Source organism: Crocodylus siamensis, chromosome 1, assembly GCF_052110815.1.
Source record: "Crocodylus siamensis isolate JL-2025a chromosome 1, ASM5211081v1, whole genome shotgun sequence".
NCBI classification, from domain to species: Eukaryota; Metazoa; Chordata; order Crocodylia; family Crocodylidae; genus Crocodylus; species Crocodylus siamensis.
Genome location: NC_143395.1, coordinates 418,858,235 through 418,882,971, shown reverse-complemented (window position 1 = coordinate 418,882,971; position 24,737 = coordinate 418,858,235). Strand labels below are relative to the sequence as shown.

Genomic DNA, 24,737 nt, shown 5'->3' with positions numbered 1-24,737 from the left:
GCCTGAGAGGGAGATGTCCATTTGCAATGCAGCTGAGAGGCCGCTGGGGATTGCCTGCACTCCCGAGATGGGGAGAGTGTGTCTGTCCTTTAACCCCGGGGAGGGGAAGAAGGGCCATGCTGGGAGCCCAGGGTTCAATGCCAGGGGAGAACGCTAGCCACTGCAGCATGCTTAGGGGGACGTCCCTGCCCGGTGACCCCCGCCCTGGACTGAGACCTTGCAGCCATGGAGAGGTGTGTGTCCCCATGACCCTCAGAGCTGTATCGCCTGGTGTCCCGCACCCCTGGCAGAGTCCCCCGCGATGAGCAGGCCTGGGGGGAGACGCCAGACAAACCACAGTCCAGCCCCAAGTCCTCAGTGGTGGATCAGGAGGAAGAAGATGTCAGGATCTCATCCCAGCAGGCTCTCCCTTGCCGCTGGGCCCCGGTCTCTGCCTCGTCCAGACCGTGCGCTGGCTGCATCCATGCACCAGCTTCCTCGCCTTCAGCGAAGACACTCTGCCACAGGAAGCACCCCCAAAAGCCCGGCGATGATGGACCAGAGGTGATGGAGACAGGACGAGTGCCGCCAGCAGTCTCCAGCCGCGAACCTGCATGCAGGTGGCAGTAACCCGCTGGTCGCCTTGCACCTGGGCTGAGCACTCCAGTGGCACCGCAGCCTCACCAAGCAGCAGCCCGTTTCGAGGTAAAGCATCTTGCTTTCGGAGCGGAGTCGGGGTCCCAGAGCTGGCGTCCTGGCGGTGGGGGGGGCTGCAACTTCGCAGCAATTAACCTTTGCTTCCCGAGACAGAGGAAAAGCGGTCCACGGAGGAGACACAGAGCTGCGCCCACGCCCCCGAGGCAGCAGCATGCCGCGGAGGCTGGATGCCCATCGCGCCCATTTTACAGATGGGGAAACTGAGGCACAGATGAGCCGCCCCAGGGCGCACTGTCAGGTGGTGGCAGCGAGGGAGTCTCTCAGTTTCAAGCCAGGGCTTCAATGCAGGACAGGCCAAGGGGAGGGGCAGACGTCTGCTCCTTTTGGGGAGACGGCAATAGATGCAGCCGGTGCTTCCCCTTCCGGCAGGGCCGCTCAGGCAGCAGGCACTGAAAGAGCTCTGTTGTGCTATTAGTGGCTCCCAGCTCCTTGATATTAGCCGGGGGCGGGGGGGCCCCGGCCACCCATCGGGGCCACGGGGTGCTAGGCGCTGCGCACACGCTAGGACTTAGCAGCACCGGCTCAGAGCCTGCAGCCCGGGAGGGCTCAGCGCTGGGGTGCGGGGGTGGTTTATTCTGGAAGTCCCTCCACCTGCAGCCGCCTCTCTCCAGCTGCGTATCCCAGCACCCGGCAAGCTTAATGCCACTACCCTTCCTGCGCCCAAGAGGAGGCAGGTTCAGACACAGCCCCCGGGAGCTATAAACCCCCCCGCCCCGGCTTTTATGAGCCTGCTGACAAATCCAGGGAGCAGATGTTCCCAGACGGAGATGGATGCTGCAGCAGCGCCGGGGCGAGGCGCCGGGCTTGGGCAACTGAGTCATTTCATTCCCACCTCCTGGTCTCGCTCAGCTGATTGCTTGCTGCCCCTTCTCCCCCAGCGTCATAGAGCCTCTACTGCTGCTGGCAAACGGGGAGTCTCCTTCATCATGCTCTAGCATGGTCTCGTGAGGGTGAGGGTGCGGTGCTGAGCTGTGAGCTCCCGGGATTTCCATTTATCTCTTCCACCCTCTTCTTTCTTCTTTAGCTCTTCCCCACCGAGGGCATCTTTTCCTGCTTTGACCCCACGGTCCCAAAAGTGGGAGGTGGACGACAGCAATTTTCTCTCCCAGCGGCTGCCCGCAGGCCTCGAAAAATAAAAACCTCCTTCCCTGGCCAGGCAAAACTGAACACCTTATCCCCCCAGTGCAACCCTGAGCCATCCATTGCGATCGTGTCTGGAAATGAGAATGGCTCCGGGACGGATCCGTAGCTGGAGGGAGAGGCAGCACCAAGGGGAAACGCCATCGTGGCCTCCAAATGGATCAGCCCCCATTCCACCCCAGAGGTGGTTGCCTTCTAGTGGCAATTGTATAAACGGGGCCAAATGCATCTCCCTCCCTGCGGCCAACTCGCTGCAGGACCTGCAAAGTCACTTGCCCTCGGCCTCAGTTTTCCCCGTATGTAAAATGGGGAGAATGGATCGCCTCAGAGACTGAGTGGTGTTCAGACACCAGGGCAACGGGCAATGAACTCCACAGGATGCAGCGGTAGGAGGATGTCCGGGGTCAGCTGGGGCAGGGGCTGTGGATTAGCAAGCAGCTGCGAGGCTGAAATGCCTGCTTCCTTCCAGGAGCGGGGCAGGCCTGACTGCAGGGGCTTGCCCAGCTGCTCCCCCAGCCCAGGACGCAGCGGCAGAGCGGGGAATTGCACCGACGCGAGCCCAGACAGCATGCCCCCGAGCCGCATCAGCCCCACGAGCATGAGGCCACCAAGGTATCTCCTCCTGAGACCCCTCCAGGCTATGCCAGGTCAGTATTTGCTGCCGGCGGTACGAGGCTTATGACACACAGCAGAGTAGTGTCCCACCCTGACAATCAGGACGAGCCAGGCTCCAGACGCAGGAGATCCCCGTCCCGTGCGATGCACAGAACAGGCTGAGAGTGGGGGCTTATTAGGAAAAAATATCTGCCCACCTCTCCGCTGCCCCCCACCCCGAAAGAAAGCCAGAGCAGCAGCTGAATGCGCTTTCCAAGTTCACCTCCGGGGTTTCGATTCGCCCTGGGAAACTCATTCCCCAGGAAAATAATAAGCTGCTGCTAAGCAGGGACACCAGAGCCAGGCTGCACTAACCCGGACCAAGGGGCAGCCCCGGGTCGGTCCCCAGGACCTGGGCGACGGTCCGTGCCTCGTGCGAGACGCAGCGCAAGCTCCTGGCGTGCACTGCTGCCCCGCGCTGCAGCCGGGGAGCCCCAGAGAGCCAGGGTCGCGTCCCGCCGGAGCAGAGGCTCTCCGGCCCGAGCCAGCCCTCGGCCCCGCGCCTCCCGCCCAGCTACGTGGTCGGAGTCGCCCGTCGTCACCTTGCTTTGGCGCACGGGCAGCAGCTTCTTCCACTGCTGCCCGGAGAGCTCGTGGCACAGAGGATGCTTCGGCCAGCCCTGGCAGAGGGTCAGGACCACAACCCCTCCGCTCCTGGAGGGCACGTCTCGGAGGCGGGGTAGGGGCAGGAGACCCTCCCGGGACCCGTCTGAAGATGCTTACCTGAGCTTTCCCTCGGGAGGCAGCTCATGGTGGGGGTCATCGCAGATCAGCCGGGCTTCCCCATCCAGCAGGTAGATGTACACATGCTCCTGCAGGGAGAAAGCACCTCTTGGTCACTGCGGGCACAGGCGGGAAGGATGAAGGCTGGCCCGGGATGCCAGCGGTGTGCGGCAACGGCAGGGCCTCCCTCTCTCCCTACGTACGCGTCAACGCCTGGACCGGACCCCCGCCGAGGCTGAGGGGCTGGTGCCTGCAGAGCCTGCGGGAGGCTGCAGGACCGGCCGGGGACTCGGAGACCCGCGGGAATCGGGCCCCTTGCAGAGGTCTCAGCCCCGCCGTAAGGTCCCGGCCCTCCTGGCTCTCCAAGGGCCACGAGTCTCCACCGCTCGCGGCCAGCTACCACTCCCTCCGTCTCCAGCCCAGCCATCCCTGGAGCAGGACTGCAGCGCTTCCAAGCCTCCGGGGCCGACTCTGATGGCCTCCGCAGCCTGGCACCGCTGGTGGCAGCAGGGGTACAAAGCCCAAGCTTAGGGACGCCCACCCACGCTCGGGGTGCTTTCAGACACAGGGACATGGGGACCTTCGACTCCCACCGCCGGCCAGGAGAGCGTGTGCGGAGGCGCTGCGCGTGGAGCTGCACACCAGTGCCCTCGAAGCGCCTGCTGAACCGCCGGGGCCGTGCTTCGCTGGCTCGCGGGAAGGAAGCCAAGCCCCCGTGCTGCAAGAGCGCCATCTCCATACGAAAGCCCACCCGGCGGCCAGACCAGAGAGCAGCCAGCCCTCGGACTGGAAGCAGGGGAAGCTCCAGCAGGGTCCGTCATCTGGGAGAGCGGATTAAAGCCGCCAGCTCCTGTAAGGGCCTGGCCGCGGCGTGCCGGGACTGGTGCACGCAGCTGCAGGGCTGCGCTTCGAGCCCCTGCGACGACATCCAGGCAAAGAGCCCATCTCGTTGCACCTCGGCCGCTCCCAGCCGGACGCGCCGCGGCCTTCACGGCTTGGCGACCGGCGGGTTGGGGGCCGTCGCAGGCCAAGGGCTCGGTGCGTGCTGGCTGCCAGCTCGGGAGCAGGGCCCGGGGGTGGGAGGCTGGTTGAACCGGGTGGGGGGAGAGCCCGGAGCAGGGGCCCACCGCGCACCCGTAACCCGCACGCAGCACCTGGCTCGTCGAGGCTGCCTGGGCGCGGAGCCAGCCGCGGCCGCGCCGCCGTTTATCTCCCGGCTTGATTGATTCGGGGGCTGACATGAGCTTCCGCCCAATTTCACGCTCAATCAAGCTCATTATGGAAAAGGCCGCCGGCTCCCCGAGGAGCCGGCCCAGCAGTGACCGGAGCCACAGAGGCGCGGGCCTGGCAGGGACCTCCAGAAGTCAGCGGCCCGAAGCAGGATCGGCCCTCTCCATGCACGGCCCCCCGAGATACGCCTCCCCCAGGCAGGAGAGGCAGCCGGGCGCACCACAGAGACCCCAGAGCTTGGCGCCTCCTCCCGCGTGGGCCCCGCAGCCACCCCGACGTGACCGGCCCCAACAGCAGCCGTTCCAGCCGGAGGAATCGCTGCCTTTGCCGCTCCGTGCCTCAGTTTCCCCACGTCAAGGAGAGGCGCCGCACTGCTGTTTCCACTTGCTCAGGTCCCTGCCCAACCCTGACACCCCCCAACCCAATGCTGGTGCCAGGCTGCTTCAAGAGCCCAGGCTCCCATGACCAGGACAGGGAGAGACTCCCTTCCCTGTGAGGTAGTACAGGGCCTAGGACACGTAGGTGAGCAGCTGCAAGTGTATCTAGCAGGGGGCGGGGGTGCAGTGCTGCCCCCGGCTCCTTCCCACCCCCTTGTTACTGCATCGGTCCCTTACGGAGAGAAGGGAGCACACGATTTGGGGCACCGGAGATGAAACCGGGGCAGTCCCCTACTCGGCCTCTGCTCCACCTTGGTGCCTGCTCGGCTGGGATCCCAGGTCAGGCTGGGGCATGAGGGTCTGCAAAAGGGCCGGGCACCAGCCTCAGCAGAACGGCACTGAAGACCCCCATGCCTTTGCCCAGGGCTGCATCAGGCCCCCGGCGGAGCTGAAACCCATTAGATGTCCCGGGAGAGACGGGCCAGGGCTTCCCAGTGGCAGCAGGTGCCTGCTGTTCCTGCCTCCGGCGCTGTGGGAGAAGCGGGAGCTGGCTGCAGGGCATTGAACCCCACCGTCCCAGCGGGGAGAGGCCAAGAGAGGGTCTTGCTGCCACCCCCGCCCCGCCGGGAGCAGGCACAAGAGCCGGGATCGTTGCATAACGCGGTTTGATCCGGACGGCTTCGTCGTGCGTCAGCCCCGCGCCGATGGAAGGCGGTTGTGCAACGCCCAGCTCGCACCAGCTGCCTTCCCCAGAGCCGGCCCGGCTACGGAGACCCAGGCCAGGCGGGACCGGAACGACCTTCTCTGCAGGTCGAGGCCAAGCGGGAAACACATTTCCCGTCTTGCAAAATGTTCCTGGGCTCGGTCCAAGGCAGGACGATGCTTCCTGCAGCAGAGAGACAGCCTGAGGCTACAGCAGCATGGGGGAGGAGGGGCAGAGGCGTGCTGGGGCGGGGGGCGCTGGGCCCAGGCATTGCCCTGCCTATCTCCCGGGTTGTTAAATTGCTTGAAAGAGGGCAGGGTAACAGCAAAGGCGCGCATCCTGCTGGGCGCCTGCTGCTGTCCTGGGGTAAAGGAAGCAAAAAGCAGAGAGCAGTGATAAGGACCCCCTAGGGCAGCCTCCCCCGCTGAGCTCAAATGCCCCCTTGTCTTGCCCTTCCAGGCACAGCGAGGCCTGGCCTCTCCCCCAGAAGGCAGCCAACAGCCCGGGTGAAATGCGGTGCCGAGGCTGGGCACCCACGTCCAGGGAGCGGGGCTCCGACCAGATTCACCCCTGCTCATACACCCCAGGACCACGCTGGCTGCAGCGTCATACCGGGAGCCCCGGATCTGCCGTGATTTAGAGAGACGTCGTCGAACTGGAGGATTGGACCCAGTGCAAAGTCCTGCACTGCGGAGGGAGCGATCCCCTGCGCCGATGCAGGCGGGGGGTGACGGGCTGGGCAGCAGCTCTGCAGAAAAGGACCGGGGGGGGACAGGGGCCCAGAAGCTGAACAGGAGCCAGCCGCGTGCCCTCGGTGCCTTGCTGTTTTGAATCACCCCAGTGTGTTGTCTGCCTTTTTGACGGCTGCTGAGCACTGAGCTGCTGATTGTAGCAAACCAGGCCTCCCAGCCTGCTGTCCCGTGTGGTAACAGCGGACGTGGAGCCCACCGTGGTGTAGGCTGCGTTTGGACCACGTGCATCACTTTATGTGCATCTCCGTTCTCTACACCACGCTCAGGAAGAAGATCCTGCCAGCCCAGCCCCCAGGGCCCCCAGGGCAGCGGGATGAGCTGCCGAGGGACGGGGGATCTCCTCCCCCGGGCTGCAGGCAGAGGCAGCATGGTTTGGGGCTGGGGTGAGGTAGGAGCAGCGCGGCTGGGTCTGGGCAGGGGTTGAAGGGGTGCCCCCCCCCCGTCTCCGCCAGCTCTGCTGCTCTGTCATCCCTGGCGCTGCGCACCCGGAGCCAGGGCGCTGCCTCCCTCCTGCCACGTGGAAAACAGCCTCACTGGCTCTCCCCAGAAGCCTGGCAAAGGTCTTTGCCCTGTGGGCATGCTGCATCGCCCTCTGCTTGCCGCAAACCCCCTAGGGCCGCCCACAAACGGCTTGTCCTGTGAGGGACAGGCTCCAGCCGGCAGCCCCGAGCAGGGACCTGGCATGCAAACCCAACCTTAGGGAGCCCCATTCTTTGGTGTCAGCACCTCCCGCCCTTTGTCTGAGGCCACGACAAGAGGCAAGGCTCACGAGACCCATTTCACAGATGTGGAAACTGAGGCACAGAGTGCTGTGGTGAGTCCCCGGGGGGCCCCAGAGACAAACCCAGGCCCAGCATGGGCTTCGCTGATTTACAGGGCAATGCTCTGTCCAGGGGGGAGGGTGCCCTTGCCCTTACAGCTCTGGGAGCGCATGGGGTCATTGCACTGCCATGGAGAGTGACACCAGGAGCCACCAGCGGCCCCAAGGTCCGGTTTAAAAAAATAAATAAATCACTCACTCGCTGCAACAGAGCAATCGCCATGGGGCAGGGACGGCCCAGGGGAGCCGGCGGGTACTGCCTCAACCGGGGTCTTCTCTGCCTCTTCAGCAAGAAAGCCAGGGGAGGGATGCAGCGATGCAGTTGCACCCGCTTCGATACCTGCTCTACCCATAGTTTTATAACCAGCTGCCTGGCAGGGACAGCAGCCTTCCTAGGCAGGAGCAGCCAGGGAGTCATTTGACTTCATGGCTCGTTATAAATCGCCCTGATTCCTTCTGAACTCTTCACTCCACAGGTGCTAAGCTCCCGCTCTCCTTTTCAATGGCCTTGACGATCCACTAATCCAGCTATTCTGCCGCCCAGGGTCCCCCGATGTTCTGCTCCACTTCTCCTGCAATTACCTGCTGCTGGAAACGTAGTTCCCATTTCACAGCCCCGCGGCCTGTTTTTCACTCCAGCGAACAGCATTAACTCAAGCTTGCAAATAACTTTCTGCGAAGCATGTGGGTGCGTTGCCAAGATGCTCCAAAAGGCCTGAGTTTGTTTTATGAATCTCCAAAGGGGGAGAGGCCCGTGTCATTCCAGCGACTGAAGGACTAATGAAGCAGTCTCTTCTGATTATGCTTTGCCTAATTTGCGTGTGTGTTTTTCTAATAAATCATTAATGCACCTTCCAAAAAAATTTTCACGGAGTAATAACATAGCTCTAGCCCTAGGCCCTGCAATCTCAGTACAGCGTCTGGTTTGCTTTTCACTGGAGAGGCGTGCGTTGTGTTAGATGCGAGCTGCGCCCTCCTTTTCAAAATCCTAGATCCACTCATGTGCTCCCAGGCTAGGAACAGCCCTGCTGGGGGGTGGGTGCATGGGGGGGCTGCAGCCAGGGGGGCTCCCCAGGACACGCGCTCTCTGAGGATGAAACACTTACTACCACCCCAAGCATAGGGCAAGGCCTGCTTTCACAGTGCAGGGGGCTATATATTATAAAGCGTTTCAAGCCCTCGTGGTCTCCCTCCATACATATGTACAGCACCGAGCACGGTGACTCCTGAGAGCTTGGTTGAAGCTGCAACACTGCAGCGATAGCCGTGATGGAGCCGTCGGTGCACAGGCCTAATGGCACCCAGGGAGCTGTGGTGCACTTGGGTTTGGCTCTTCAGGTCTGCAACTGGACCCAAGACTGTCCAGGCCAGGGCAGCCATCAGCTGATTGTCGGTCCTGCATATGGAGCTGGGCACCTGGCTTACCACTTACCACGCGTCGGTGCAGGGAAGCTTGGGATCCCTGACCACCCAAATCACACGTGCCGCCAGAGTAAGACATGACGGTTGGGACCAGGGATCAGATCCCACAGTGCCATTAAATGAACCCATGCCATGGCTCAAAGCAATCGAGTGACTTGCTTAAGGCTGCCAAGGGAGTCAGTGGCAGAGAGCTGCTTCACTCTACGTGTCCAGCCCCCACACGCTGCTGGAGCAGGAGTCTGATGTGCTCCGTGCAGCGCCTAAAGCCTCTGTGCAGCCCTTTGCTGAGCACGCTGCAGCCAGGAGGTTGGAAACCCCGTTGGCTGTGCTTCCTTTGCAATTAGGAGGTTGGAAACCCCATTCGCCCAGCCACAGCACCCTTCCCCACCCCCGAGCCTGGCCCTACGTACCACTTTGGGCAGGACGGAGGTGATAGCATCCTTGATGGCTTCCCGCAGGCAGGCGGCATCGATCACAGCCCCCAAACTCAGCAAGGCATCCTGGAAGGGGGAAGAGAAAGGCAGGGTGTTAATGGCAGCGCCAAGGCTCCAGCTCACTGGCCCCGAGCCGTCAGCATGCGCCGTGCAGGTACCGCAGGGGTAGCCACGGCCGAACCCAGCGCCGCCAGACAGGGGCAGGGGCCCGGCAAGGCCACAGTTTATTCTTCACGCCTGCCCGGCTCCTCCCGGCAGGAAAACTTCTGCGACTCTAGCGCCAGCATGTTTTATACTCAAGATCACGTCCCCAGCCTGCCTCAGTTTTCCTGTGCTGGGAAAGCCCATGGGGATGACCCGGCAAGGACATACACTAAGTTTTTGGGAGTGGATACACACAGGGGGAATTAGGTGCTAGATGCTGAGCCAATGCATCCTAGGGAACACGTGGGGGGCCCTGCTTCTACCTGAATTACTGGGGAAAGGCTGGGCAACGCCATTCCCTCTCCAGGAGAAGCTGCCAATGACTGGAGAAGGGCACACAGCCAGCAAGAGACAGCCCCAGGCCTGGGGAGACCATCACCCCTGCTAGGCCAGGGGAAACTGAGGCCCAACGGGGCTAAGCAGCCTGCCCACAGTCATGCAAAGAGCCGGGATGCTGGTATAGCCCATGGGACGGCTGGAGGGCGCGGGCACATGGCGTGGTTACTGCAGAATAACTCGGCCCCGATGCCACCCCGGGGGTAAGTTTGATGCCCTCCCTCCTGACATTACTGAGGCCTGCCAGCTCCTCGCACCCCCCTTGAGTATCTGGCAGCGAGGAAGGGATGCCTCCCCTGGGCACCTCATGCCCCGGGCATCCAGCTGAGCTCAGCCCAGCAGCAGCGTTATTGCAAGCCCCCGGGAAGAGGGAGGGATGCAAGGGTGAGCCCTGGAGGCTCCTCCGCTCTCCTCCCCTGCCAGCCAGACCAGGGTCCGAGTCCCAGCCATGCACAACACCTGCCGCCCGCTCTGCGTCAGCAGTGCCACCCTGCCGTAGCACCTTGGCGATGCACTTTTGAAGCAGGGTCGGCTGGGGGTTGGCGGCCAGGGAGCAGGGGGTCCCGACCAGCAAGGCTCTCACAGCGCCCGCAAGGGGTGCTGCCGGGGGACCCCAGATGCTTCGTGCCCCTGCCCCGGGAGTGTAACTAGACCGGATGGAGGTGGCATGAGGATCTGGCAGAGCTCCCGGGCTCCCCCACCCCGAACGGGCAGCCAGCAGCAGAGGAGCGGCACCAGGCTCGTGTCACGCACGGCGGAGGGTCTCTGCTCGCACGTGTGTCAAACCCGCACCCCAGGGCCATGCGTCACCTTCCTCCTCCTAGCACACCTGGAGCGGCTCCACCGTGGCCTCGGATTGGTGGGAGGCCGGCGTGGCCTTTGCGGTGACTGGCCTGATGTCGGACATCCTCTGCCGGGATTGGTGGAATGGACTCCAATACTTTGGAGGAGAGAAGGGATTTTTCAGGCTAAGTGGATCCCCTCTGCTGCGATTGGACAGCTGCCGCTGCCCACCCCCGAGCTGTGATTGATTGGACGGAAGGGTTTCAGTGCGGGAAACCAGCCAAGGGTTCAAATTGCTGGTGCAACTTCTGCGATTGGCTGACCCCTGCCACGTCTGCCACCTGCATCGGTGGGACGCCGGCATCTCCTCTGATCCAACGCCAGCCGCTGCTCTGATGGGCGAGACGACAGCGTCCTGTGCTCCGGCGGGCGGGCTCCCAGTACGCCCCCGGCTGCGGGCGGTGGGATGGCCTCCGGACCCTATCCGACGAGGTTTCCTGCATCAGCTCACTCCAGACAACTTGTTTCCAGACTCTGGAGCCGTCTTTCTCCCTCTTCCGCTGCAGCAGGCCCAGCCTCTGGGCCCATGCACGCCAGACCCCCAAGGGCCACACCATTAACCTCGAGACGGCGGGTCCCCGCACACCCCACACCTCTCTCCGAGAAGCCTGTACCCAGCGCACAGACCCCTTCGTGCAATGCTGAGCTCGCGAGATCGCATCAGGCTCGCGGTTCCCGGGGCCGGGGCCCTGGTGCAGGCAGACGAGCCCCTGGGCTCATCCAGCCGGTGCACAGCGCTGCATGCAAGGGAAAGGGACTCCTGACCCCGCGCTCACTGGGTATTGCCCCGACGCGGCGGTCGCCGAGGACATCGCCCTCTTCCCCTGGCAGGAAATCGATGGGCTTCAAGCAGAGCCGGGAACTCTGCCCTGTGCGCTTGACTCACAACCCTCTTCAAAAAGGGAAGCCTGAGCCGACTCCCACAGCTTCTTCTGCCCATATGGCAACGGGCCCCGCTTCCCCGTCACACCAGCAGCCTCATGGTCTGGCACAAGGAGGATCACCATTCGCATCCAGCAGTGGATGGGCTATGACACGCAGCTTCCAGTTCATCGCGGCGTTCCCGCTCGGCACCGCCGCGGCCCCTGCCCCCGGCGAGGCAGGCTCCAGCCGGCCGCGGGCGCTGCCATCTCCCGGGCGCCCCGTGCTGCCGGCAGAGCGCCAGAGGGGCCGCGTGTCCGGCCCGCTCGCAGCCCCGCGGGCGCTGACCCGCGTCCGACGTATTTATTCTTCGCCGGGCTGTCAGTTCTTTTGCATTCGTAAAAGATGACCTGAGCCTGGGGAGCAAAAGCAGCCGGGGAATTTTAAACGCGACGGGGAACGGCGGCACAGCTCCAGCTTCGAGACTGCGGGGCGTGCGGGAGCAGGAGAGGCCCCGGGGGGGCTCAGAGCGGGGCAGGGAGGGCCCCGTTGCCTCGGCCGGCAGCGTACAGCGCCTGGGACGGCGGAGCTGGAGGAAGCATCAAGCTGGGACACCTGGGAATTGGAGCCCAGCCTGCTGCACCTCTGCCGGTAGCGGGGCCGCACGCGGCTCTTGAGTGATTCACGCGGATTTGGAAATCGTTGGGCTGATTTGATTTGGGACACGGAAAATTTTCCTTCAAAATAAATTCATTCGTTCATTAAAAACCCTTCTCTGCTGGGCCAGCCCAGGGTGCAGAGATGGGGGCTCATCACTCATCTGTAAGGGGCATTAAAGGTCAGCCCGGCGGAGGATGCCGCTGTCTGAGAAGGGCACTAGGGCTCAAGCGGGGGTGGAGATGGCAAGGCACCACCTGCCGAAGCAAAGCTCTGCTCCAGGCCCAGGGGTGGGGGAGCATCGGCCCCGTTCAGGTCTGGTGCCGATTCTCTCATTAACCGTGCCAGGTGGTAGCATGGGCAGGAGGACACGAGCGGGCAGATGGGGAGGGCTCCCAGCCCCGTGCTCCCACCTCGCAAGCCTGGGACAAGCAGACCCAGGGGAAGGAGGAGGAAGGTGCTTGCCCCGAAGTGGCAGGACCAGAGGCTGGCAGGCAGTGCACCTCTGGCTCTGCGACACTCGGTGGCTTCTCAGTCCACCCTAGGGCAGCCCCGCGCTGCCTGTACCCACAGCAGGAGCCCGGCACAGCCCCTGCAGCAGAGCACGACTCCTGGGGATGGCGTCTGTGCCCACCCCTCCTTCTTCCCCCACGCCTACGCCAGTCAGTGGCCGGGTCCAGTACCCCCAGTGCCCACCCGAGGCTGGGCATGTGTCCAGCCACCCTCCTGCCTGAAGTTGTCAGCCACGTGGATCGCTCCCCACTCCGAAGGGCTTCCAGGCAGGGATGAGACTGCAGCCCCCCATGCCGCCCCCATCCCCGGGACCTGCCCCGTGGGGGTCCCAGCAGCAGCTGTGCCTTGGCTGCCTGTTCCCAGCCAGCTGGCACGGGGCACGGGGCACAGACCGGGGTCATAGGTGGCAACATCTCATACAGCTCCTCACTGACCAGGGAAGGGAGGGGCACTTACCCTCCTCGGGCAGAGGGAAACTGAGGCACAGAGAGGAAACACCGCAGGCGGCACGCCGCGGCACAGCCAGGGACCAGAGCGAAGGTGCATCCTTGGGGGAACGGCGCTTTGCCACGCGGCCCATCCAGCACAGATAGCAATGCCCTCTGCACATACACACCCGGGGGGGGTGGGGGGTGGCATCAAAGGGCCCTGCATCCTCCCAAGGACAAACTCCAACCCCAGCCCCCGCCCGGGAGGCTGCAGATGCCTCGTGGCTTTGAAGGGGGTCACCTCTGGCCGCCCCCGAGCTGAGCTGGAGGAGGGGAGAGGGGCGCTTGGAGGTGGTCCCAAGGCAAGTGCTGCAGTGCGGGGAGCGCTCTGCCTCTGAGGACACGACGGCTCCATCTATTTTAAGCCGGTTTGTATTCCTTTTTTCAGGATCAGAGCCAACTGGGGAGCCTTGAAGCCGTCCCGGGCAGAGGCAGGGGCGGAGATGCAGGCCGGCCCCGTCGGCCGGGGGAACGAGGCAGAGCTTCCAGCGCGCCCGCGAGGCGCTCCTAGAGAAGAAGCAAGACCCACGTCGCTGGGGCAGCCACCGACGCTGCCGTGCACCTCGCAACCTCTCCGTCCACCCCCCACCGCAGCTTCCTTCCTGCCATCTCCAGTGCCTGGCTCCCACTGGGATCTCCCTTTGGTGCCATGCCTCAGTTTCCCCATCTGTAAGACGGGGCGCTGAGACCGCTCCATCTCACTGGAAGTGCATCTGCCCCTACGGCACTCAGAGTGACGGCACAGGGGGGCTATGTCGCTGAGAGCAATGCAGCCATCTCTACGGCTGTCTCTGGAGGAGGGACGGGACTCGTCAAGCTGGCCCTGCATCTTTGCACTCAGAGTACAGCCGGCGCATCCAGGCAGCGGAGCAGAACAGGCAGTCAAAGTGTCACCCGGAGTGGCGCCCGGCAGTGACGGCGGCTTTGCAACGTGCTGTGGGCTGCAGGGATGCAATATAAGCTCCAGCTCCAGGCTGGGTCCTGATGCTGAGACGCTGCAGAGGGGGGGAAGCTACAGTGCTCTGGGGTTAGGAGAAACATCTGCAACCCCGAATCATGGAATAAAAGTGGGGTGGGGGGGCACCTTGCAGCAAGGTGTGTTGGCGAGGGGGAGCCACAGCACAAAACCCTGTTTCTCAAGCTGAGACCACCACACGGGAGAGACAGCCAGCTGGGAGAGATGGGACCTAGCAGCCCTGGTGTTCGAGGGCACCCTGATCCAGCCCAGCACGGGCGCAGGAGGGCCCCATCCGCAGTGACGCTGAGCACACAGCACCGAGGGGATCCTAGAGAAATGGGGCTGCCGAGGTCACGTCTAGTCCCACCCCTGTCTGAGGCAGCACCAGCCCTGTCCGAACCAGCCTGGACAGACCCAGCGTCTAAACGCGTAGCAAAACTGCAGTCACCCCGACATAGCCCCCGGCGTCGCACCCGACCCTGCCGCAGGGAAGGCCGGGGGACCGTGGCCGCCAACGTCCTGCTGCTGCAAAGGTTGCTCATAGATGCTCAGGACATCCCAGGCAGAGCTGAGCCCCCACTGCAGAGGAAGGCAACCCCTCCCAGTCCATACCAGTCGGGAAAATCCCTTCCTGACTCCAAATGTGGCATCAGTCAGACCCTGAGTGGAGGGGCAAGGACCCTTTGCAGTTGGTCCCAGCAGGAGCATTGTCCCCATCCCCAGCCTGGGCTGCAGGCAGCACCTCTGGGGGAGGCTTACCCCCCCCCCCCGACATATAGCAGAAAGGGGTAGAGCAAAGGTATGGTCCCAGCCCCATGCGACAACCAGCAAAGCTCAAGGAAACCCACGTAACAGAGCCCAGGCATCGCTACGCCTCAATCACCCCCACCACTGACTGTCCACACTCTCCTCGATCCCCTGGAGTGATGGATCGTCCACCCCGTCCCCGGGCGTCCGTCCCACTGCCGCCCTGCTCTGACAGTGAAGAAGCGTTTCCTGAGACCCAATATAAACCTACCCCGCTGCAGCTTCAAGCCGCGTCCAATTCTCTGCAGCAAGACCGTGCACGAGCTTGCAAAGATGCTGCTCGCACCAAAACCCACCGGGTTTGTGTTGCGTCAGACAAGCGGCAGTGGGTCCCCTCCGTTAGCCCCGAGCACCGGCTGCAGATGCCCACCCTCCCTCCCCAAGGAGCCGGCTGCCCTGTCCCCTCGCTATAATCACCTAACACCAAGGCCTGGCAGGGGCTGAGCTCTGACCCATGCCCTGGGAGGAGATGGCATGCTCCAGCTAGCCATTGCAAGGCTGGGTACAAGCCCCCATCTCCACCGGAGCTGCTACACGCCACTGCAGACACCCGAGCCTAAGGGTGTCCCTGGGCAGGGGCACGCAGGGCGGCTGCCCCAGCCCAGGGCAGAGGTGAGCGCTTCTGGGCTGACGAAGGAAGACCCGCGCCGATGGGCACACCGTGCCCGGAAAATACCCGAGGGGTACGCAAGGAAGGGACCGACCACCGGTAGCTCAGCCACGATTCCCGCAGGGGTTAATGCGGAGTGAGCCTGGCCCGGGCCCAGGACAGCCCCGTGGATCCCAGCCAGAGAGCGTCAAGGCAGTGCACCTCGCAGCCGCTGGCTGCTGTCTGCTCTTGCTTGACAGCTTGCGGAGATGTAGAGGAGCACGGGGCTGTTACCCGGGTGCCTGGGGAAACAGCAATAAAGAGCAGGAGGGGAAGAATCCAAGGGGCAATAAATCATCCCCAGCAGATAAACGCGGGGTGGGGCAGGGCCAGCCGAGGGGGTTTCATACAGCAGCTTTCACTTTTTTAAAGACATTTTTGCATGCCCCAGGTCAAATCAGCCAAAATCTGAGAGTCATTCAGGGGCCATACGCGGCCCTGCTACCGGCAAGTATCCTCCACCCCAGCCTGGGGCTTCAGGTACTTCCAAATCCTTCGGAGCTGCAAAGAGCACGAGGCTGGGAAAGCAGCTGCTGGGCAGGAGAGGCTGCAGCATGGCCCATTAGCTTTCCAGGGCCTGTTAGCAAGGGGCGGAGGTATTGCCCTGAGCTGCCACGTGCACGCATGCATGCGTGCGGTCTCACTTCACACGGAGCCACTTCCATGGGAGAACAGCCGGAGAAGAAGGGGAGCACTGGCCCCCGCGCCAGGAGCAGCCAGCTGTTGTGGGGGCCAAGCATGTCCCCCTGGGCAGGGCACATCTGCCCCGCATTTGGAGCAAGGGCGGGGCAGCACGGGATTGCCACACACACAGGGACGTCGGAGCCAGCGCCAGCCACGCGGGGAAAGACGCTGCCCGAACTCCGGGAACCTGCCAGCTGCAGCTGAGCCTCTGGGGCACTTGGGGCCAGACCAGACCAGTCTTTGTGGACCTAGAGCAGCAGGAAAAGGCGCCGGTGCCGGTCCCAGAGACCGGCCAGCGCGGGGACAGCGTGCCATGGAGAGACTAAGGAAATGGCCCAGGGCTGTAGCGGGAGTCAGTGGCAGAGCCTGCTCTCAAAACTGGGCCCTGCTGGTTTGGGATCGCGGCGGCTTCTTTCTCTGCCACCGCTGCCCTGGCCCTGGGTCCATCCCGTGTCATGCAGCCATGCCACGTCCCCATGCAGCCACAGTGACACAGGTGCACGCCCGCCGGGCACAGCACTCTGACATGGCAGGATGCGGTGTGAGGGGGCAGACGTCCCGGCCTGTCTCACAACAGGGGGGCGTGGGTGACGGTTCACGTGCCGTGGCCCCGCAATGGGGGGTGACACCAGGACGACGTGGAGCCAGGGATACACCATTCCTGGCCCGCCTCAGTGACGGGGCGGGGGGTGACACTGACACGATGATGCTGCGACATGGGTACAACGTTCCTGTCCTGTCCCACGACGGTGTCACCTGGGGGAAAGGGGCACTGAGCACACCGATTCTGGCCTGTCTCCCCGCAGCAAGACGCAGGACGACACTCGGCACTGCGACGCCAGGGCAGTGTCCCTGGCCGGCGGGCACTGCCATGGGCTACATTACTGGGCAAGACACCCCATGCCTTCCCCTCCCAACCATCACTGCATACCCAGGTGCCTGCACTCTTGCCCTCAGCACTGCCCACTCCTCCTCTGCCTAGCCCGGGTTGCAGTGACCCAGCACAGGGGCTGGCAGCCCCCCAGCTCTGCAAAAGGCGGCATAGGGGGGCCTTATGCAAGAAGCTGCTTGCAGAGGGCACCCGTGCGGCTGGCCCCATGCCTGCCAGGGCATCGGGTATTCATGACAGCAGGAGGGTGGTACCATGCGGGAAGAGGCAGGCGCACTGCCATGGGGTGCCCGGCCCCCTGCCCACACGGCTGAATTGCTGCAATCAAATCTGAGCAGCACAGTCAAGAGACTGGGGGCTGGCAGGGACCTGCCGAGGTCACGCCTCGTCCAACCCCTGCCTGAGCCAGGATCAGCCCTGGCCAAACCAGCCCAGACACGTCCCTGGTAAAACGACCATCCACCCTGAGGCAGCACCAGCCCTCACACCCGACCCTCCAGCTGCAGGCACTGGCAAGCCTCGGAGCCCTTTTAATGCCATCTCCCTGCTGCTGGCGCGGGGAGGAAGGGGGCTTCGGTCTCTGCAGCCGCGGGGGTACAGCATGCACCGGGTGGGTTTGGCCACGCGGGGACACGGCAGTATGCGGTGGCCCCGACACCTGGGTCTGGAGAGGGGTTCCCCAGCGCTGGCACGTGCACACCCAACGTCACCGAGCCCCGAGGCAGCACGGGTGACAACGGCCCCTGCACAACACCCGCCCGCGGGGCGGCACTGGTGGCGGGGGCCCTTCCAGGTGGCGTGGGCTGAAGGCATTGGCGCTGGCTGTTATTCCGACAGGGCTGTATCTCCAGCCGCTTACAAACACTGGAGACACATGCACTGTAGAATACAGCCAGGCCTGTCGGCGCCGCGCCGGGCTCCTCCGATGGGTGCCGTGCCCACCCTGCTGCCCGCCCCTGCACAGCGACGCGTCCCCCAACCCCGGCGACACCGAGGGGATGCCCGAGCTCCCCTCTCCAGCTGGGTCCCACAGGCCTGCCCCGACGGAGCCCCTCCGGTCCCCTCCAGCAGCTGACCCATGCCGTCTGGGCACCCCTCGCCAAGCCCAGCTCAAAAGCAAGGGGCAGGGTTTGGTGCGAGTTGGGCCTATCTGCCCCCATGACCTTGGGGCCAAGGAGCCTGGTGTCCGTCCCGCTGTGGTCAGGGCTGCCCCCCACATTGGCACGACAGGCACAGCAGAATGAGGCCACGGCAGCCGGCTTGGTGCTGGGACACGTGGGCTCCCGGTGGTGACCTCCGCGTCTGGCACGAGCAATGCAGCTCCTGACGGGGACCAGGGCAGCAGGAAGAGGTGCTCTGCCACTAACTCAGTCTGCCCCCCCCCGGTCACATCACTTAGCTCACGCCTGCCTCAGTTTCCCCATTGGCAGCGCCCGCTCCGTGTGCTTCGGGCTGGCGCAGGAGTGGCACCTGCTCGCAAAATCCATTCCCACTCCAGGCAGGATCGTTTCAGCAGGATGGGAATGGGCGGGGGGGGGGGCCCAAATCCTGCCCTGGCTCTGCTTTGGCCCCTGCATTTCTTCTCCCAACCCCAGTTACACTAGAGCCCTGGCGATCTCCGCAGCTGATGCCTCCTTGCTCTGTTGGCAACGCAACGATGCTGATGGCTGGCGCTGATTGGGGGCCGGCGGGAGCGGGCACTTCCTTTAATAACGGCCTATCTGATTTATCCCATGCAGCCGGCATGCAGAGCGGCACGGCACGGCGCGGCGTGGCAGTGCTGCCGGCCCCTGCCCCTGCCCGAATACAACAGTGCAGACAAGACGACTGATGCTCCTGCTCTTGCTGGAGAAACGATAAGCAGCCGGGGGGTGGGGGAGGGTTGTTAGGAAGCGTGTAGCCCGGCTGCACCGCGGGAGGGAACCAGGCCTCCTCTGCAGCCTTTCAGCGTGGAGACAAGCCAGGCAGGCCCCGGGACCCCCAAGAGGCATCACCCTGGTTTTCGCCAGAGACAGCCCCCTGCCCTGCAGAGCTGGCAGCCTGGCGCCACTCCAGCGTACACAGACAAGCCAGCCTGGGTGCGATCCCAGTAGCGGGGGCACAGGCATCACCCTGCTATAGCTGGGGAGACCCAGAGGCTACTGGATGCCAAGTGATGTGACCAAGGTCGCATGGTGGGTCAGTGGCAGAGCAAGGAATTGGCACCCTGCAGGCGGTCTCTCCTGCCTTCCAGCCCTCCTCCCCCCCCAGCATCAGCTCCGCTCCATCTCTTGGAGGCAATGTCAGACGGGTTTGCGCCAGGGGCTGCTCATCAGAGCCGTCATCATCCATCAGCTCGCTGTCCCGGGAGCGTCCCCGCCGGAGCAGAGAGCACGGGCGTGATGAGCAGCGGCAGTTACTCACGGCCCATCGCTCCCCCCACCCCCAATTCCCTCCCCCTCTCCCCGCACCCAGATTACAGAGGAGACTGCTGGCGGTTCACTTCATCAGTCCTTGACATCAAACCATCTAATCAGCCGTCATCAGCCCGGCTCCTCCATCAAGAGAACAGCAGCGCCAGACCCGAAAGGACAAATGCATGAATCATGCTGGGGGCAGGCGGACAGGGGAGCGGGGGGGCGATGGAAGATGGGGGTGGGCAGCCCCACGCCAGAGTTGTGGGGCAGGGGCACACCGGGCCCATCCTCCAGCTCTCGCAGCCCAGCCCCTCCCACCCCTGCCACTGCCCCTCAGTCCAGGCCTGCCACAGGGCTGGCGATGCCCCCGCCCACCCCTCCCGGGCACCTTTCCAAGGGCAGCATGTCCTTGCTGCGGAGGCCTCGCATCACGCAGCCCCCAGGACTCGTCCCCCACAGCCCTGTATGCCTCAAGCCTCCCTTCTCCCTGCAGCTCCATCCTTGGACATGGTTCAGGGGCTCGGGCACATGGTGAGGAGCGGCTGGGGGAGCTGGGCTGCTCTAGTCTGCAGAAGCGACGACCGAGGGGGATTGCATCGCAGCCTTCAACACCCTGCAGGGGGGCCGCAAAGAGCCAGGCGCGCAGAAGCTGCTCGGTCGGACCCTGCCTCCGAGGCCACATGGCCTCTCCGGGGCAGGACTGGGCTAGGCAAACCTGGGGCTGGCGATCGCGCCGCAGCTGATGGAGGGGAGCGGTGGCACGTGCACAGCCCAGCCCACGCGGGTGCTGCCTGGGGTCCACGCTAGCCATGGGCAGGGCCCCGGTGGTGCCGTGCAGGGTGCCTGCTGGCCACGCTGTGCAGGGCCCCGGCGCAGGCAGGGATGCTGCTGCACTGGGCACCAGTCATTTCAACCCAGAGCCTCTCATCTTGTGCTTGTAGGCCCTGAGGAGGACCTCCCTGCCTCGCAGTATAGGGCTTAGGACACACCTGGTAGGATTTGACTCTACCCCTTCCACGCAACTGCTCGGGAGAAGCAGAGGAAGTTCCCCATGCCCAGTCCTCCTACCTGCAGCCTTTCCTGATCCCAGAGATGGGGACGCACCGGTCAGTATTGACAGCCCACACCCGGGCATGGGGAAGCTCCCTGTTCCCGTCCTCAAAGCCCCCCAGGAGAGCAGAGCCATGCACCTTGCCGGAGGCCTTGCCCCTGCACCTGCTCTGCCCAGAGCCGGCACCCACGGCACCCAGGGGGCTGGGTCCCCGCAGCTGCACGGTCACAGGTTGCCCTGCACACGGGGGTGCAGCAAGTGCCCACGACAGCCCGAGCCCGCGGGCACGGCAGCCCCAGGTCATGCAGCAGGGCCCGGGCAGCTCCGGGAGCAGCCGCCAGCTCCAGGCTCATGCTTCCAGAGAGCTTGCTCCATGCTCCTCGCCCCCTGCCCAGGGGGAAGCAGGTGCCGCAGCCCCCCAGGCTGGAGAGGGGGGACCCCAGCTGGGCCAGGCTGCTCGGGTTTCTGTTGCCGGGCTGTGATGGCGGTTCCTTAGCAACGCCGATGGCATCCGCAGGGGAGCCATGCGTGGGATGTCGACTATTCCCCCTCCCGCCAGGGCGGCGCAGGGGCTTGCCTTGCCAGCTGGCACCGGGAGCTGCCTGCACACCCCCTACCCCACTGGGCGAGAGGCCGGGGGAGCGAGAGGGGCTGCAGGCTCCAGCACCCACTCCGCAGCCCCAGACAGCTGGCAGGGGTGGGGGACACGCGACAGCCACCCCGCAGCCCCAGCCCATGCATTTCTGGCTCCTCCAGAGAGTGGGGCGCAGGGCGGAGGTGCTGAGCTGCGCCTTCAGCCAGCCGGGGTCCATGCCCCGCTCTGCCACTGCCTCTGCGGGTGACCCTGGGCAACTCCCTTTGCCCCCAGACTCAGCCGCTTTGTTTGCACAGTGGGGCCGATGCTCCTTGCTGATCCAGGGCAGCAAGGTTTTGGTCTCACCTGCAGCCCCCCGGTTTAAAAAAAAAAAAAAATCACAGCATCCAAGCATTGCTGAGAGCTGACTCGAAGCCACAGACGGCTTGCAAGACCCCCTTCCCTGCCCCCCCCAGCCCCAAGCCCGGGGTCTCCTCAGTCCCCATCACTCCTCAGGTCAGCCCTTTCCAAGGCTTGAGACGAGCTTCCCGCTGTGCAAGGAAGGGGGAGACAGTTCTGCACCGACTCTCCACGTGGCATCATTACCGCTCCTCCCAACGAGCCCTTCATGGAGCCGGTGAGCCCGTCTCCCTGGCCTGCTTCTTAGCAGCACTGATGCATCGCCCACCCCCTTCTCTGCCGGTGGCATTGGCACGGGGGCATCACCCACCTGTCAGACTGAGGCCAGGCTAGCGGGACAGACGCAGGACCCCTCCTACCGGTAGCACAGGACCAGCATCCACCAGTCGCAGCCCAGCTAATCCCGCACGGACGGATGGGGATTAGGGGGTGCTGAGACCTTCCCGCAGAGTAACTGGGCCCAGCTGCCAGGGGATGCAGGGGGGGCTCCAGGAGCGCTGCTCCGGGCATGGCACGTCCTGGGCGCCAAGCCCCAAGAGTTATTCCCAGCAGCTCTTTTTGGCCCCTAAGGATGTCCCGCAGCTCAGTGGCCCGCTACAGTCCCTGAGCAGAGGGGCAAGGCCCTCTGGGTTAAGCACCGGCACAGCCCGGTCCCCATCCCCAGCCTGGGCTGCAGCAGCACCCAGCGCCTCTGGGGGAGGCCTAAAACCCCCCTGGCACACAGAGCTGCAAAGGGGGGGAGGAGGGGAAACCAGCAAAGCCCCCCCTTGCCCAGGCAGTCCTTGCAAGATCCCAATGCACGTGGCCAAGCCACCAGCGCTGAAGGAGGGTCTCCACACCAGTTCGGCAGCGGAGGCCATAGGTCACATAGCTGCGCGGCTCCGCTTGCACCGGGGTGTGGGAAGGGAGTGGGGATCCCTCTGCATTCAGGCCGAGAAGGAAGCATTTCAGAGCTCTCTGCGCAAGGGAGTCGCAGCCCAGGCCTGGGGCTGCCCAGACCCCCTGCCTCCGGGGCGAGCCGCAAGTCTGGTTCCTTCCCCCAGAAGCCAAACACCGACGCTCAGCACAGGATCCCCCCGGAGCCAGTCCCCAACGGGCACGGAGGTGGCAGGGCAGGGGCTGAGCCACCCTGGGCTCCTTTTGCTGCAAGGCTGCAGAGCACCACGGGAAGGATGAGACCCAAAGGACGCTAGCTGCCTGCAGGCTGCTCACCTCCACGAGTGGGGTCCCAAGCCCCCCGAAAGCAAGAGGAGACTCCCCCAGGTTTGAAGGGGCCCCAGACACAAAGGCTCATAGGAAAGTCAGGCTGGAAGGGACCTTGCAAGGTCACATCTAGTCCAGCCCCCCGCTCAAGGCAGGGACAGCCCCGACTCAACCACCCTGGCCACACGTCCGTCCAATCTGCTTCCGAAAGCTCCCGAGGATGGAGATGCCGGACCACCCTCAAAGTCCTCATCTCCAGCCTCAGTTTCCCCTATCACAGCTTGAAGCCATTGCTCCTAGTCCGGTCCCCTGCCGCCACAGAGAAAAGCCCGCATTCATCCTCTCTGTCAACGCCCTTCAGGGATTTGGAGATTGTTTTCAAATCCTGCCCTAGGTTTCCCTTCCCCAGGCTAAATAGCTGGAGTGCTTTCAGCCTCGCCTCATCGCTCGCGTCTCCCAGGCCCGGACCGCTCTTGCTGCCCTGCACCGGGCGCTTTCCAGGCTCCCCGCATCTCGTGTGGGGCCGAAAACCGAACACAGGACGCCAGGGGAGGCCTCTCCAGTGCTACACAGAGCAGAATAATCGCTGCCGCGGATTTGCAAGTGGCACTGCTGTGGGAGCCCCCCAGGACGCGGCTGGGTTTTCCTGCAACAGGACCCCTGTGGACTCATTCAGCTCACGGCCCCCAGGTCCCTCTTGGCAGCCCAGCCGGCCCCTCCCCAGCCTGTCCTGGTGCATGCTGTCAGCCCTTCCCCAGCGCAGGGCTTCGCCTTTATTGAATCTCACCTCCTTGGCATGAGGCGAGACCAGGCCTTGTGGCAAGCGGGGACTAAAGAAACCAGTCGATGCCCCTACCCATCCGGGTGCCTTGCCCCCCAGGGCAGCTCGTTAGGGCCGCCCTAGGAGCACTCGAGCGCCCACCCCCGTGCCTCCAAAGCTGCCTCAGCCCCCCGCGGGCCGCAAGCGCCCCCCTTCCTTGGGCCAGGGGCACTCCTGCCGGCCCCGCCAGGATCCAGCACCGGCGGGGGAGCAGCCAGCCCCACTTCACACGCCGTGCGCCCGCAGCAGACTTGCCAATCCTGCCTGCGCCGCGGGGCAGCGCCGGCCGCCAGCTGCCTCCGGGCGCTCGCAGCGCGGCTCCCTGCCACGCGTGCTTGCAGGAGATGGTGCTGCGCCCGAGCTGCGCACCCAGGGGTGGCTCAGCCCCAGACGTGGCACGCTTGGGCCCAGAGATGCGGCCCGGCGGGGAAAGCACCAAGGCCGGGAGTGCTGGGTGCCGGAGCCGGAGCGGGACCACGCCGCTCTCTGCAGCGAGTCCGCGGGCGCCGCGGGCGCGGGGCCGTGAGTAATGCCTGGCACCGAGTCAGTTCCTGCGGGGTCCCCGCCGCCCCCATTCCGGCTCGTTGGCGGCCAGCTCGTTATGGCTGCGCCCAAGCCTGCTGGCATCCCGGATGCACCCGCTTGTCACCAGCCTAATTGGAGCACGGGAGCCAGGGGGAGGCCATGGGGGCAGCTCCGCCGCCCGGGGATGCGTCACTCGCGTTCGGGGCCAAGTACCGCTGCCCTGTATACAGGTCCTAGCCCCGTGCAAAGGGCTGTGTGCAACCAACCCTTTGCACGCCCTGTGCACAGCCAACCCTTTGCATGCCCAGCTGCCTGGCCCCAGCCTTTCGCGGGCCCGCTGCTCTGCTGCCGTCCAAAGCAGCTGCAAGTGCTTGCATGGGAAAGTCTGCACTGGCCCCTTGGCCCCTACGACAGCACCCTCAGCCTCGCCGAGCCCTGCAGCCCTCGGTTCCCTGCCCCAGGCTCCTCTACCTTCATGCCTCGGTGAGATCAGGATGCGGCCCTCCCACCTGGGAGCTCCTGGATGGGAGGGGAAGGCAGGGGGTGAATGCAGCTGAAAGCAGCCCCATGGAGCGAGCGGGGGGGCTCAAGGCCTGTGCTCCCAGGGTCCAGGCAAGGTGTAACCAGCTCCTCCTTTGCCCAAGCAGCCCCCACTCCCACGGACGCCAGACCTCTCCAGTCCCCCTCCAGGCACCGCTTTTTAAAGGCCCTGCAGCAGATGAAATTCCTCCCTCCCTCCCCTTTCCTGCTCAAAGGCACCCCGCTGTCTCCCCCTTCCTCCGTCTGACTTTCCGCGCTGTCCCCAGCGCAAGGAAGCACCGGACCCCTTCTCGCCCGTGCGGGGACACGGGCTGCAACACCGGCTGCTGTACGTGCCGTCCCACGGGCACGGGGAACATTTGCAACGC

The 24,737-nt window shown here is 64.4% G+C and overlaps 1 protein-coding gene and 1 long non-coding RNA gene across 6 annotated transcripts in view; one reads left to right on the top strand and one right to left on the bottom strand.

Annotated features, from left to right (window-relative positions):
- Positions 1-24,737, bottom strand: part of PDE2A (phosphodiesterase 2A) — a 134,630-nt gene that overhangs the window by 39,174 nt on the left and 70,719 nt on the right. For 4 of the 5 annotated variants that reach the window (XM_090030880.1, XM_090030881.1, XM_090030882.1 and 1 more), the window contains 2 exons: positions 8,928-9,017; positions 3,214-3,302 (listed from right to left, as the gene is read on the bottom strand). In XM_090030880.1, the coding sequence (XP_089887006.1) occupies positions 3,214-3,302; positions 8,928-9,017 (179 nt within the window). Of the gene's footprint in view, positions 1-3,213; positions 3,303-7,294; positions 7,656-8,927; positions 9,018-24,737 lie in introns of those variants that run through there. The other variant, XM_090030879.1, reaches the window with a different exon arrangement.
- On the top strand, positions 1,470-7,701 carry LOC149875499 (uncharacterized). Its single transcript, XR_016439678.1, has 3 exons — positions 1,470-1,646; positions 2,306-2,483; positions 7,572-7,701. It is a non-coding gene; the product is annotated as an uncharacterized LOC149875499 (long non-coding RNA).